At 40.9% G+C, this 11,111-nt stretch overlaps 1 protein-coding gene across 1 annotated transcript; it reads right to left on the bottom strand.

The window, feature by feature from the left end:
• Nucleotides 1-317: 317 nt before the first annotated feature.
• On the bottom strand, nt 318-10,114 carry PDE6H (phosphodiesterase 6H, cGMP-specific, cone, gamma). Its single transcript, XM_011990817.1, has 4 exons — nt 10,050-10,114; nt 4,669-4,843; nt 3,270-3,310; nt 318-783 (listed from the first exon to the last, which is right to left on the bottom strand). Exons 2-4 carry the CDS (start codon nt 4,800-4,802, stop codon nt 707-709), a joined length of 252 nt encoding a protein of 83 aa, XP_011846207.1. The 5' UTR covers nt 4,803-4,843; nt 10,050-10,114; the 3' UTR covers nt 318-706.
• Between the last annotated feature and the right edge of the window lie 997 nt (nt 10,115-11,111).

Genomic DNA, 11,111 nt, shown 5'->3' with positions numbered 1-11,111 from the left:
TGGAAGGAAACCTTCCTCAACCAGAGTACCGAAAAGAAGGCTCACATTGTCAGAATTCCGAGTTTAAATCCCAGCTCCTCGCCAACTTAGAACTGTACAACTTAGAGCTGCATGAGACTTCTGGAATAACCTAGCTCAATAAAATTTAGACCCAGAAAGTATACAATTTACAAACTTACAGAATTCAAATCTTCATCCTATGCTGTTTTGTAAGCACTGCACTTATTTCCTGTATGACTGTGCCTTCTTTGTTTAATTGGTTCTCAGAACACAGCATCAGATATTTCCATGTAGCATTTAATACAACTTCAGCAACATTCAAGGTAAATATCTCCTTTATTAAATAAGAGGAGGTGGGGAGTGACATAAATGTAATCTTAAAGGTCTCCTATTAATCATAGTGAATGCCTAGCAAAAATAGATTTAAAGGGCTTACACATAAACAAAATGTAGAGAAATATTGATGACTTCTAACTAGCTGGTAGGAAAAGGTGGTTAAGTGTGAAATGCATCCACTATTTTGAGCTGTACTGCAAGAGAGATTCTGACAGTAAGAGAACTCTTAGTAGTAACTGATAGGAAATGACCTCGAAAGTCAACAAAACCACTTCCAATCAGCTGAATTTCAAGACTCCGGCAGATCATCAGGGCAAAAGTAACCAAAATTACAGCAGATGTCGTTGAGAGTGGCAGAACCTCTGGCACCTCAAATAATCCCAAACTGAGCGAGCTCATGCAATTCCAGGTGGCTGAATGCCTCCCACGGACAAATCACTGTGATATCTGCAAGAGATGGAAGAGTATGTAAGCCAACCTCACCCCAAAAAAAGTCTCTTCACAGAAAGATGCCGTTCAGGCACAGACACTTCACTCCTCTCTCCTGCTCATTATCCCCTGACTGAGAAGTTACCTAGAGTGGTCCTGCGGCCCAGGAAGGATCAGACCAATTGCTTAATTGTTGCACCAGGCATCTCTGTTGGTTTCATTCTGCTTCCTCTTTGGGGGGGGGGCGACCCACAGCTTTTGACTGAGGGGTTCCCTGGGGGGGTACAGCCCACTGATCACACAGAGTCTCCCCAAACCACAACCACTAAGGAGGAAGCAAAAGTGGAATTCTAGTCAGGCCAAGGGTTAAGATGAAAAGGAGGAACACTTTGAATCTTCATGGTCTAGGTATGCATAGTCTTCCCTACCAATCTAGATCAGTTTCTTCTCTAATTATTCTTCCATTCCTTTACATTTTGAATTGCCTATATCCAATCACATATTGAAAAATGATCACAAGGCATCTTTTAATCCAGCTTCTTGTTTTAGAAAGTATTATTTAGAAAGTATTATCCTTCAGTTACAAAGAAGCTTGCTGACACTCAGAGAGATGAAATAATTAGCAAAAACCACATAGTTGTAGAGCTGAGACCAGAACCAGGTCAAAGACCTCAGACCTTCGCTCAGTATAAACCTCATTACGTTATTCCAAATATACGGTCAGAGTCAAGCACATCTTCCAGATCCCAAAGCAAATTTGCTGGTCTTGCATGCACCTTGCCAAAATACAGAAGCAGTTGATCTAGGCGAAGAGCAAAACCGCTTTATAATGTGGCTGGAAAATGTATTCGAGATCCCAGGATTGGTATTTGGCTGCAGAAAGATACACTGAGGATTGCCTGGGAAGGACTCTGATTACTACGAATGCTACCACTTATCAAAGGTGTGTTGGATGAGTTGAAAATATGTCCAGACAAAAGCCTGCACATAAATATTTAGGGCCATTTTATCCGTTGTTGGCAAAACTTGGAAGCAACCAAGGTCTCTTTCAATAGGATAAACAACTGTGTTTATCTCTACAATGGAGTATTATTCCATGATTTAAAAAACTGAGCTATCAAGCCATATAAAAACATGGAAGAACCTTAAATGAATATTGTTAAATGAAAGAAGCTAGTCCAGAAAAGCTATACACTGTATGATTCGAACTATATCACATTCTGGAAAAGGTAAAACTATACAGACAGTAAGAAGATGAGTGCATGTCGAGGGTTGAGAGAGAGAGAGAAGGGTGACCTGGTGAAGCATAGGGCAGCAAAACTATTCTGTATAATACTATATGTACTACAGAATGTACTATAATGGTGGGTACATGGTATTTATCAAAACCCTTAGAACTTCACAACACAAAGGATAAAAACCCTAATACAAGCTATGGATTTTAATTAACATACTGCATCAATATTGGCTCATCAAATATAATCACACTAATACAAGATGTTAATAATAAAGGAAACTATGTAAAAGGGGAGAGAGGTGGTAGACAGGACATATAGGATCTGTACTTTCTGATGAATTTTTCTGTAAATCTTAAACTCCTCTAAGAAATAAAGTCTATTAATTTAAAAAAAATATGGCAGGGCACGGTGGCTCAAGCCTGTAATCTCAGCACTTTGGGAGGCCGAGACGGGCGGATCACGAGGTCAGGAGATCCAGACCATCCTGGCTAACACGGTGAAACCCTGTCTCTACTAAAAAATACAAAAAATTAGCCGGGGAGGTGGCGGGCGCCTGTAGTCCCAGCTACTCGGGAGGCTGAGGCAGGAGAATGGCGTGAACCCGGGAGGCAGAGCTTGCAGTGAGCCGAGATCCGCCCAATACGACTGAGTCCTGATAAGAAGGACACAAAAAAAAAAAAAAAAAAAAAAATGCAGTGATTGCATTCATCGTATGATACATAAAAATCTGGTAGCCAATTTTTAAAAATATATTGCAGGCATTCACTATTTAACATCCTCCTCTGGGTGCTAGAGGATGTGTAAAAAGAGGAAATTGGTAAGGAAGTGGTCTGCCTGGTAGAGTGGAGAGATCTCCAGACCTCACCCTTATTTCCAATAGTTCACTTGGTAGCCTCAGACAAAAGACTGTCAATTCCTCTATGTCTCAGATTTCTCTCCTGAAAAGTGAAGTTTGGTTAGATGAATTAGGAGAATCTTTCTACCATAAACGCCTGTAATTTATCGTTGTATGCCCTCAAAGGTTGTTCAACAAAACAAGAAGGTTTATGAAATTTTGGGCCTACCCTGATTTCTTTTAGGGCTTTCGTATCTGGGCACACATGTACTTATTTCGGAGGGGAAATTAAATCCCCACATTTGTATGTCTTCACAGATCTTCTGCCTTGGGTATTTCTCATAACTTTCAACTGCCCCTTGAGGCCTGAAGCATATAAAAAGGCAGAACTCCAAGTGCAAATTTCTCACTTAAATCAGTGGATGGCTTACCTGTTCCTAGCCCCTCCATTCCTGGAATGTCATCTCCAAATCTATGGAAAAGAATACAAGGGAAATTAGCTGAGATCAGAGCAAAAGAATTTTGGAGTCACTCACGTGGTGAGTTTCTTGATTCAAAGGGGAAGAAGGAGAGGTTTAATGTTTTTATTTGAGAGACTCCTTTTGTTTGCACTGAACTGGAGCAAAGAAAATGTCACTCAGGCAGATTTTGGTATATCCCAGTGGAGAGATTTCTCTCCTGTAGGAACTTAAGCTAAAACAATTAAGGCCGGGCACGGTGGCTCACGCCTGTAATCCCAGCACTTTGGGAGGCCGAAGCGGGCAGATCACGAGGTCAGCAGATCGAGACCATCCTGGCTAACACGGTGAAACCCCGTCTCTACTAAAAAATACAAAAAAAAAAATTAGCCAGGCGTAGTGGCGGGCGCCTGTAGTCCCAGCTACTCGGGAGGCTGAGGCAGGAGAATGGCGTGAACCCGGGAGGCGGAGCTTGCAGTGAGCCAAGACCCAGCCACTGCACTCCAGCCTGGGCTACAGAGCGAGACTTCGTCTAAAAAATAAAACAAACAAACAAAAAAAAAAAACAATTAAGAGTCAGAAAGAACTATCAGTGGGACAACTTAGTCAAATTTCGCTTTTTATAATAAAAATTGAAATGAGAAAGCAATACAAGAGGCATTAAAAATGATGAATTCATCCGTTTGTTGACTTATTCAAAATCATTAACTAAGCATCCATTATATACCAGGCATTTTGTTAGGCACAGAGAGTTAAGAAAAAAACAGACAAATTTTCTGAGTGGTCTTAGTCTCGGAGAATAGATAAAAATAAATAAATATAAGATACGATAATGTAAGCTATGACAGCTGCATGTACAAAATGCAAACATGAAAGTAATGATAGCTTGTTAAAGAGAGTCAGTGGTAGCTTCAAAAAGAAATTAGTATATGAGCTGTGTGTTGAAAAATGAATAAGATTTAGCCAAGGAGAGGAAGAGGAAAATAAAGAACTGAGGATATAAAATTGGAAGACATACATATAAGCTATATTTTCTGGAAATGGTCAGTGGTTCAGTGTTACAGATTAAAGCAGAGGTTATGTCAGTAAAGAGGAGTGGTCATAAAAAGCCTGGAAGGCAAAGTCAAAGTTTATTGTAAAAAGCCTCCATTTGCCACGTTAAATTCGGCCACAGACCTGGAAGTTGCGAAGGAAAGAATTCCAGCGATAAAGACACAATTCATCAAAGATGGAGTTAGAGAGGAAAAGAGAGGATGGGATGGACATTTTTGTAAGTTTGTTTAATATTGTGAGCACTAATTTCTCAAAACAAAAGCCGTCATGTGGAAAGAAAGAAAGTAATAGAAAGTTTTCCTTTTCATTTTGGTCTTACCCTTTCACACCTTTCTTTGGAGGTTTACTCTTGAATTGGCGAGTCTGCCTCTGCTTGAACTTGGGAGGGCCTTTGCGTGGGGTGGCAGGACCCTGGTTTGAAGCTGGAACAGCCAGAGCAGTGTTGTCACTCATTTTAACAGCCCCCAGGCAGCTAGCGTTTCCCTTTCAGCCTCCTTAGACAGTGAAAGACAAAAAAAGAAGATCTTTCAAGTCATGGGGACCATTGGTTATTAGATCTTTATTTTACGTTGGAGAAGAAAAGTACTTCAAAAGGAAAGCTCAGTATTTTGTATTGATACAAAAGGGGAGCAGTTATCATCTTTAAAAGGGATCTTTAAGAAAACAGAGTATAAATCAATGCAGGCACTTAATGTAAAGGAATGTAAACTTACACGCTGCTATATTACTTACACAATCTATCAGTTACGTAAACAGACAATTGATACATTTTAAAACTCAAAAATCTAGGTGGATATGCTGTTCCCATAGATCTGCCACTGAAAAAAAATTTTAAAATAAATAAATTAAATTAAATTAAAGCTTCACATTAGGTATAAAAAAATTTTTTTAAATAAATAAATAAAATACTTTTGCCACAAGTGTTCTATGTGAATTTATTATGATGCTGTACTTCTCTATGACTACCAGTTCTACCCGTTATAAAGAGAGGAAAATGGACTCAGTGATATCTATAGTCTTTTATAGCACCTGCGATTTCTTTTTTTTTTTTTTTTTTTTTTGAGACGGAGTCTCGCTCTGTCACCCAGGCTGGAGTGCAGTGGTGCGATCTCGGCTCACTGCAAGCTCTGCCTCCCAGGTTCTCACAAATCTCCTGCCTCAGCCTCCCAAGTAGCTGGGACTACAGGCGCCCGCCACCACGCCCGGCTAATTTTTTGTATTTTTAGTAGAGACGGGATTTCACCGTGTTAGCCAGGATGGTCTCGATCTCCTGACCTCGTGATCCACCCACCTCGACCTCCCAAAGTGCTGGGATTACAGGCGTGAGCCACCGCACCTGGCCAGCACCTGCAATTTCTTTAAGCTTTACATTTCCATCCAGCTGTAAAATAACCTGATTCTAAATGTTTATTGAGCATTTTTTTATGGCCTCTGTTTTTTTATAGTCCTTCAAGTCCTAATAGTCTAAGATAAGATTATTTTGTTTAATCCTCACATGAACCAGAAGCTTTTCTCTAGTTCTGGGAGATGACAATGTAGTTGTCTGGACAGGAGGACCTCTGGAGCAGGGATACCAACACTCATGAATATATTCAACACATCTTAAGACACACACACATAGAGAAGTTAATGAAGGATGATTACATAATGTATTTGTGCTTCAACTCTACATCCAGACATAAGGTTCTTCAGCCCCCATTGTTCACAAATCTTTGATGCTTTCTTCTATCCACACCATGGACCTATCCAATATGGTGTTCTCAGACTTTAATTTGGTTACAGAAATGCCCATTGCCATTCTTCAAATACAAATCAAAGAAAATTATTGAAAAAGATAAATTTAAACAATGTGTCATTTTGGATGACATTATTTTCTTTCTTCTTTTCTTTCATAAGAGTTAACAAAACTTGCCCTTGGAAGGAAGATCCCGAAAAGCCCCAAAGAAATCCACATTGCTTTCACCTCTTATCCTGAGCCCATCTCTTCCATAAAATCTGGTGTGTGTGGGCTTTGTCTCCGTAAGATTCCTTATTTCACCCATTACAGATTTATGCTAATATTTTTTTTTTCTTTTTTTTTAAGAGAGACAAGTTCTTGTTCCATCAGCCAGGTTGTAGTGCAGTGGTGCAATCTCAATCATAGCTCACTACAGCCTCAAACTCCTGGGCTCAACTGATCCTCCTGCCTCAGCCTCCCAAAGTGCTAGGTTTACAGGCATGACTCATCACACCAGCCTATGTTAATATTATTAACTGCAGACCTCCCTGACAGTCTTTGGCTCATGCTAACAATGACTGTCTTTACTGGCCACACTGCATATCCCCGAAACCTCATATTCTATAACTTCCAGTTCATACTGTTTTCTTATTTCTTTCAAAATTGGGTTGCAATTATTATCCTCACCTCCAAGATTTTTCTCATATTTAAATTCTGATTATTAGTAAATTATTATCCTTGCCAGTAGCAGGGATGGTGAGATTGGCCAGGACCCTGGACCACCTGCTCATGCTGTGATTCCTTCTGCTGTCCCCTACTGGGCTAGCTTCATGAGGCCGCCCTTCCAGTCTCAGAACCTACAACAGTGCATGGTGTCTAGTAATTATGCCATATATATTATATTTGTCAAATGAGTTAATAAATTAATCTAGAAATTGAACAGGCCAGGCACCTGTAATCCCAGCACTTTGGGAGGGCAAGGCGGGCAAATCACGAGGTCAGGAGATCGAGACCATCCTGGCTAACATGGTGAAAACCCGTCTCTACTAAAAACACAAAAAAGTAGCCAGGCGTGGTGGCGGGCGCCTGTAGTCCCAGCTACTCAAGAGGCTGAGGCAGGAGAATGGCGTGAACCCGGGAGGCAGAGCTTGCAGTGAGCTGAGATTGCACCACTGCACTCCAGCCTGGGCGACGGGGCGAGACTCCGTCTCAAGAAAAGGAAAAAAAGAAAAAAAAGAAAAAGAAAGAAACTGAACAAATACCGTAAACCTTAAGTCATGAGGTCCTGACCCTTTGACTTCTCCATCAGAGCACAAAGAACTCATTAGCTTTCAGGCTTTAGGAAATGCACTGCCAGTTCCTCTGCTCACTAAACTCAGTTCCCTTTCTGTGGGCCCTCTCTACCCCTGGTCGACAGGCAAACTTTGTGCTTGTCCCAAGTGTGGTTGGGACCCTGGGAATCGCTGGTGAGCAGCCAAGATCAGCGCTGTGCTGAGTGGACCACCAGTAACTGACACATCCCAGCTCTGCCAGAGTCACAGAGGGCAGCTCTCAGATCAAGGTTTTTGAACTGCCCAGGATTTTCAAGGTAGAAGAAATCGAAAGTTTCTTTTCTCTCATCTGAAGAACCTATTAGGGTCAGAATTGCCAGATTCAGCAAAAAAATAAAAAATAAAAAAATACAAGGCACCCAGTTCAATTTGAATTTCAAAGAAATAATTATTTTTAGTAAAGTATATCTCAGCCGTTTCATGGTACGTATTTATACTTTAGAAAGTCATTTTTCTCTGGAACTCAAATTTAACTGGCACCCTCCATTTTATCTGGCAGCCCTAATAAGATCAAATTATTTTGGATCCAGAGTTCTATAATGTAAGGGCCTAAAGCGACCCTCATTGGTCAAATTGCCCTTTGATGGTGACATGGTAGAGAGTACACTCTTTAGAATCAAATTGACAGAGTTTTAAGTTCCTACTCCATAGAACTGGCTATGTGACTTAGGAGAAATTTCATATTCCCCTGGGGGTCTTATTCCATCTATAAAATGAATCAAATCATACCTTCCTTTTAGGGTTATGGGGAAATTTTAGGAAGACAATATGAGTAGAGTGGTACAAAGTGTTAAAAAAGAGCAAACATATGCTAGACCTTGTGAGAGAAAAGAAAGTCATGCAAACAAATCTGTGGTTATGACACTTGCTCACCCGGACTCTGCACCTCCTTCCTCTGGGCCAACCACTGAAGAGCGCTTGCCATACACCAGAGGGGCAATTGTCTTCCGCCCTTGCTGGGTAATCCTCTGCTTCCTTCAAACACCCCAACTGTTAACTTATTTCTGGTCTTAAAATGCTGTCTTAAGAAGCTTTCCTTGAATTCCTTTGACACCCCTAACAGCAACCCCAAAGACTTTAAAAATCACATGTGACATCCATATTCCACGGGTGATACATCCCCTTTTTTATTGCAGGTTTCTTCTACATGTTTACGTAATTTTGAAGTTACACCTCTAGGCTTAGACAGTGTTCATGTCAGAGTTTGATGCATTATATGAAAGAAGCTTTCTCAGAAAGAGTTACATAACAGTTGCCAGGTTAATCCCTTGATCCTAATGGTGCTCAGGATTTGCACTAGGTAACCAGAACGGTCGACTAATCCCTCTGCAGTTTCTGTCATAGATTTACCCTCCAATTCTCTCTGCAAAACCTTTAGGAAGGGTAGAACACTTCTGACCTTTCCCTGCATTGGAAGCCAGTCCTGTTTGCCCATAAACATCACCAAAGGCTAACCTCATCCTGACCACACTTTTCTAGAAATTCCAAGGGCATCTGGAGCTGAGTAACCCTAAATGTATTATCAGACTTGATTTTAGCTGAAAGAAGTTTCACATTTTTTTCCTCCAAAAGCATCAAGCAATTTATTCTTTTGTGAGGCAGAACATTTTCCTGTTTTTAAAGCAATGTTAGCCCTTCCCCTTTTGAAGATTACAAACTGTTTCTCTGCAGAAATAAGTGGATGCGGCAAAGTAATATTTCAAGGCATACTTTTGTAGGGGACTGGGGTTGGGGTCACCTTAACAAAATTAAAGATTTGTATAAAGCAAAAAATCATCTTGTGTTGCTTTATACAGCAAAGCCCAGCTGTATATAGTGACAGGGGATGATCCTCTGAAAAGCAGTTTTAGAAGGTTCCTGAGACAGTCTCTCTGATGCTGCTGTTGCCACCTTACCCTTCCAGTTCTCTGTTTCTCAGCAAAGAGATAGACAAATAGACAAGTCCATTCCTGGTGGACTAAGGAAGAGGCTGGAAGGAGCTAGGAAGCGAAGTACTGTTGGGGTTGAGCCAATAAATATCACCCAGGGTCCTGCTGAGGCAGAGAAAATCAATAATTTGAAAAGCAAAGCAAGACCCAAACCAAAGCCATAAAGAAAAAATTACCAAAAATCCAGCCCACACCCTGCTTCAGAATGGAACAAACAAACACTTTGACCTCAAAGGGAGAAGGCTCAGCCACCTGCACTGCCCTGCGGTCATTCTCACGCTCGCTCTCCGCTCCCCTTCTCCTTTTCCTCACACTCACACCAGCCCACCAGTGCCTGGGCCAGGTTTGTAAGCACATCCTTGGAGTAAAGAACTGTTTTCTCTGTGGTTATTTAGTGCCACAGATCCCTCCGTCTTCACAATACTGTTTGCTATGAAGCTGCAAACAGGGAGGTCACTATTGGGCTCCTTCTAAATGAATTCAGTAATCAAGTTTTGCAGTGACCTTGTAATAGTCAACTTTCACTTATTTGCTTGTCCCATGGCATAACAAGAAGGTCTGAGTGTATCTCCTTCATGTTCTTTCCCATTTTCATCCCCAGCCACAGCCCAGGCCCACAGGTCCAACATGTTTTCTTCTCCAATTTTTCTTTTGGAGCCTGATCAACCCCCCAAAGCCCTTCAATTACTCTGCTCAAATTCACCAGAAGTTCAGAAATACTCACGGAGCTGAATGCTGTTCCTATCAGCTGCCCCGCTGCCTTCTTTGCAAAAGACAAAAGGATCTTTGCATCCTGACTTATCTCTCTGTAATACCCTCATGCTGCCTAATCTCACCGTCATAAGCTCAGAACAGCAACCCAGGTGCAAAGAAGTTAGAAGAACACGGGGTGAGGCTGGGACAGGCTTAGGAGGTTTCTGATAATTAGAGGCCCTTTCAAAACTGACTTAGGTTCACTCTAGTCAATAAACAGGTATTGTATTCACAAAAACACAGAAAGTGTTGATATCCAAGGGTCAATTTCAGTTTGTGATTTAATATCTTCTTTTAATTCTCACCTTTAGTTTTTGCTACTCCCATTTCTTCCCTTTCCCTGACACACACTGATGTGCACAATCACACCCACACACATACACAGTGACATACTTATGGGGCTCTAGGTAACTGGAGAGAACAGAGGGAGCCACAGTGCCCCCTGCTATAGTGGGGACATTGAACATGCGGGCAGTGACATTGGGAAACACACAGTATCTCTCCCTAACTGGTATTGTGTGTATTTCCTCAGAGAGATGGAACCTCAGAGTCAAAACTGATATCAAATTTGGTGATATGTGACAGAGAAAGGGCCCATATGACAGCTAGGAATTGTTAACTGAGGACACTCATTTGAGAATCGATTGCCAGATCTTTCGTACCTAAATGTTTCAGGGTGTAGGGTCTGGGGAACAATCCAATTTACTGAGACTCCTTGACTCGGTCTTCCTATTATATTGAGTCACTAGTATTAATTATTAATAGATTAATACTTAAGTATTAATTAATACTTAATTAGTATTACTTGATTGATAATTAATTAATACTAAATAGCTCTCAATAGATATGCTAGTTATCAGTAAGTTATTTTGATAAATTGATCATAGAAAGATTAAGTGATGTATTCAAGGCTGCAAAAAAATTAATAGTGGAGCCAGGAACAGGGCCCAAGTCTGGAAACACCTTGTATATTCCATTGTCTTTGTACTATACTATATCAAAGCAGACATGGACCAAGATGTCTGTTTGCTGG

This window comes from Mandrillus leucophaeus, unplaced genomic scaffold (genome assembly GCF_000951045.1).
Source record: "Mandrillus leucophaeus isolate KB7577 unplaced genomic scaffold, Mleu.le_1.0 Scaffold383, whole genome shotgun sequence".
Lineage (NCBI taxonomy): Eukaryota > Metazoa > Chordata > Mammalia > Primates > Cercopithecidae > Mandrillus > Mandrillus leucophaeus.
Note: the sequence above shows the minus strand (reverse complement) of the source record. Positions and strands in the feature narration are given on the sequence as shown.

What these genes read in the sequence shown, in the direction of transcription:
- PDE6H (XM_011990817.1), bottom strand. Translation starts at nt 4,802, where the DNA reads ATGAGTGACAACACTGCTCTGGCTGTTCCAGCTTCAAACCAGGGTCCT. An exon ending in CCAAAGAAAGGTGTGAAAGG is followed by an intron (nt 3,311 to 4,668) that starts GTAAGACCAAAA and finishes TCTTTTCCATAG; the next exon opens with ATTTGGAGATGACATTCCAG. An exon ending in AATGGAGGGGCTAGGAACAG is followed by an intron (nt 784 to 3,269) that starts GTAAGCCATCCA and finishes CATCTCTTGCAG; the next exon opens with ATATCACAGTGATTTGTCCG.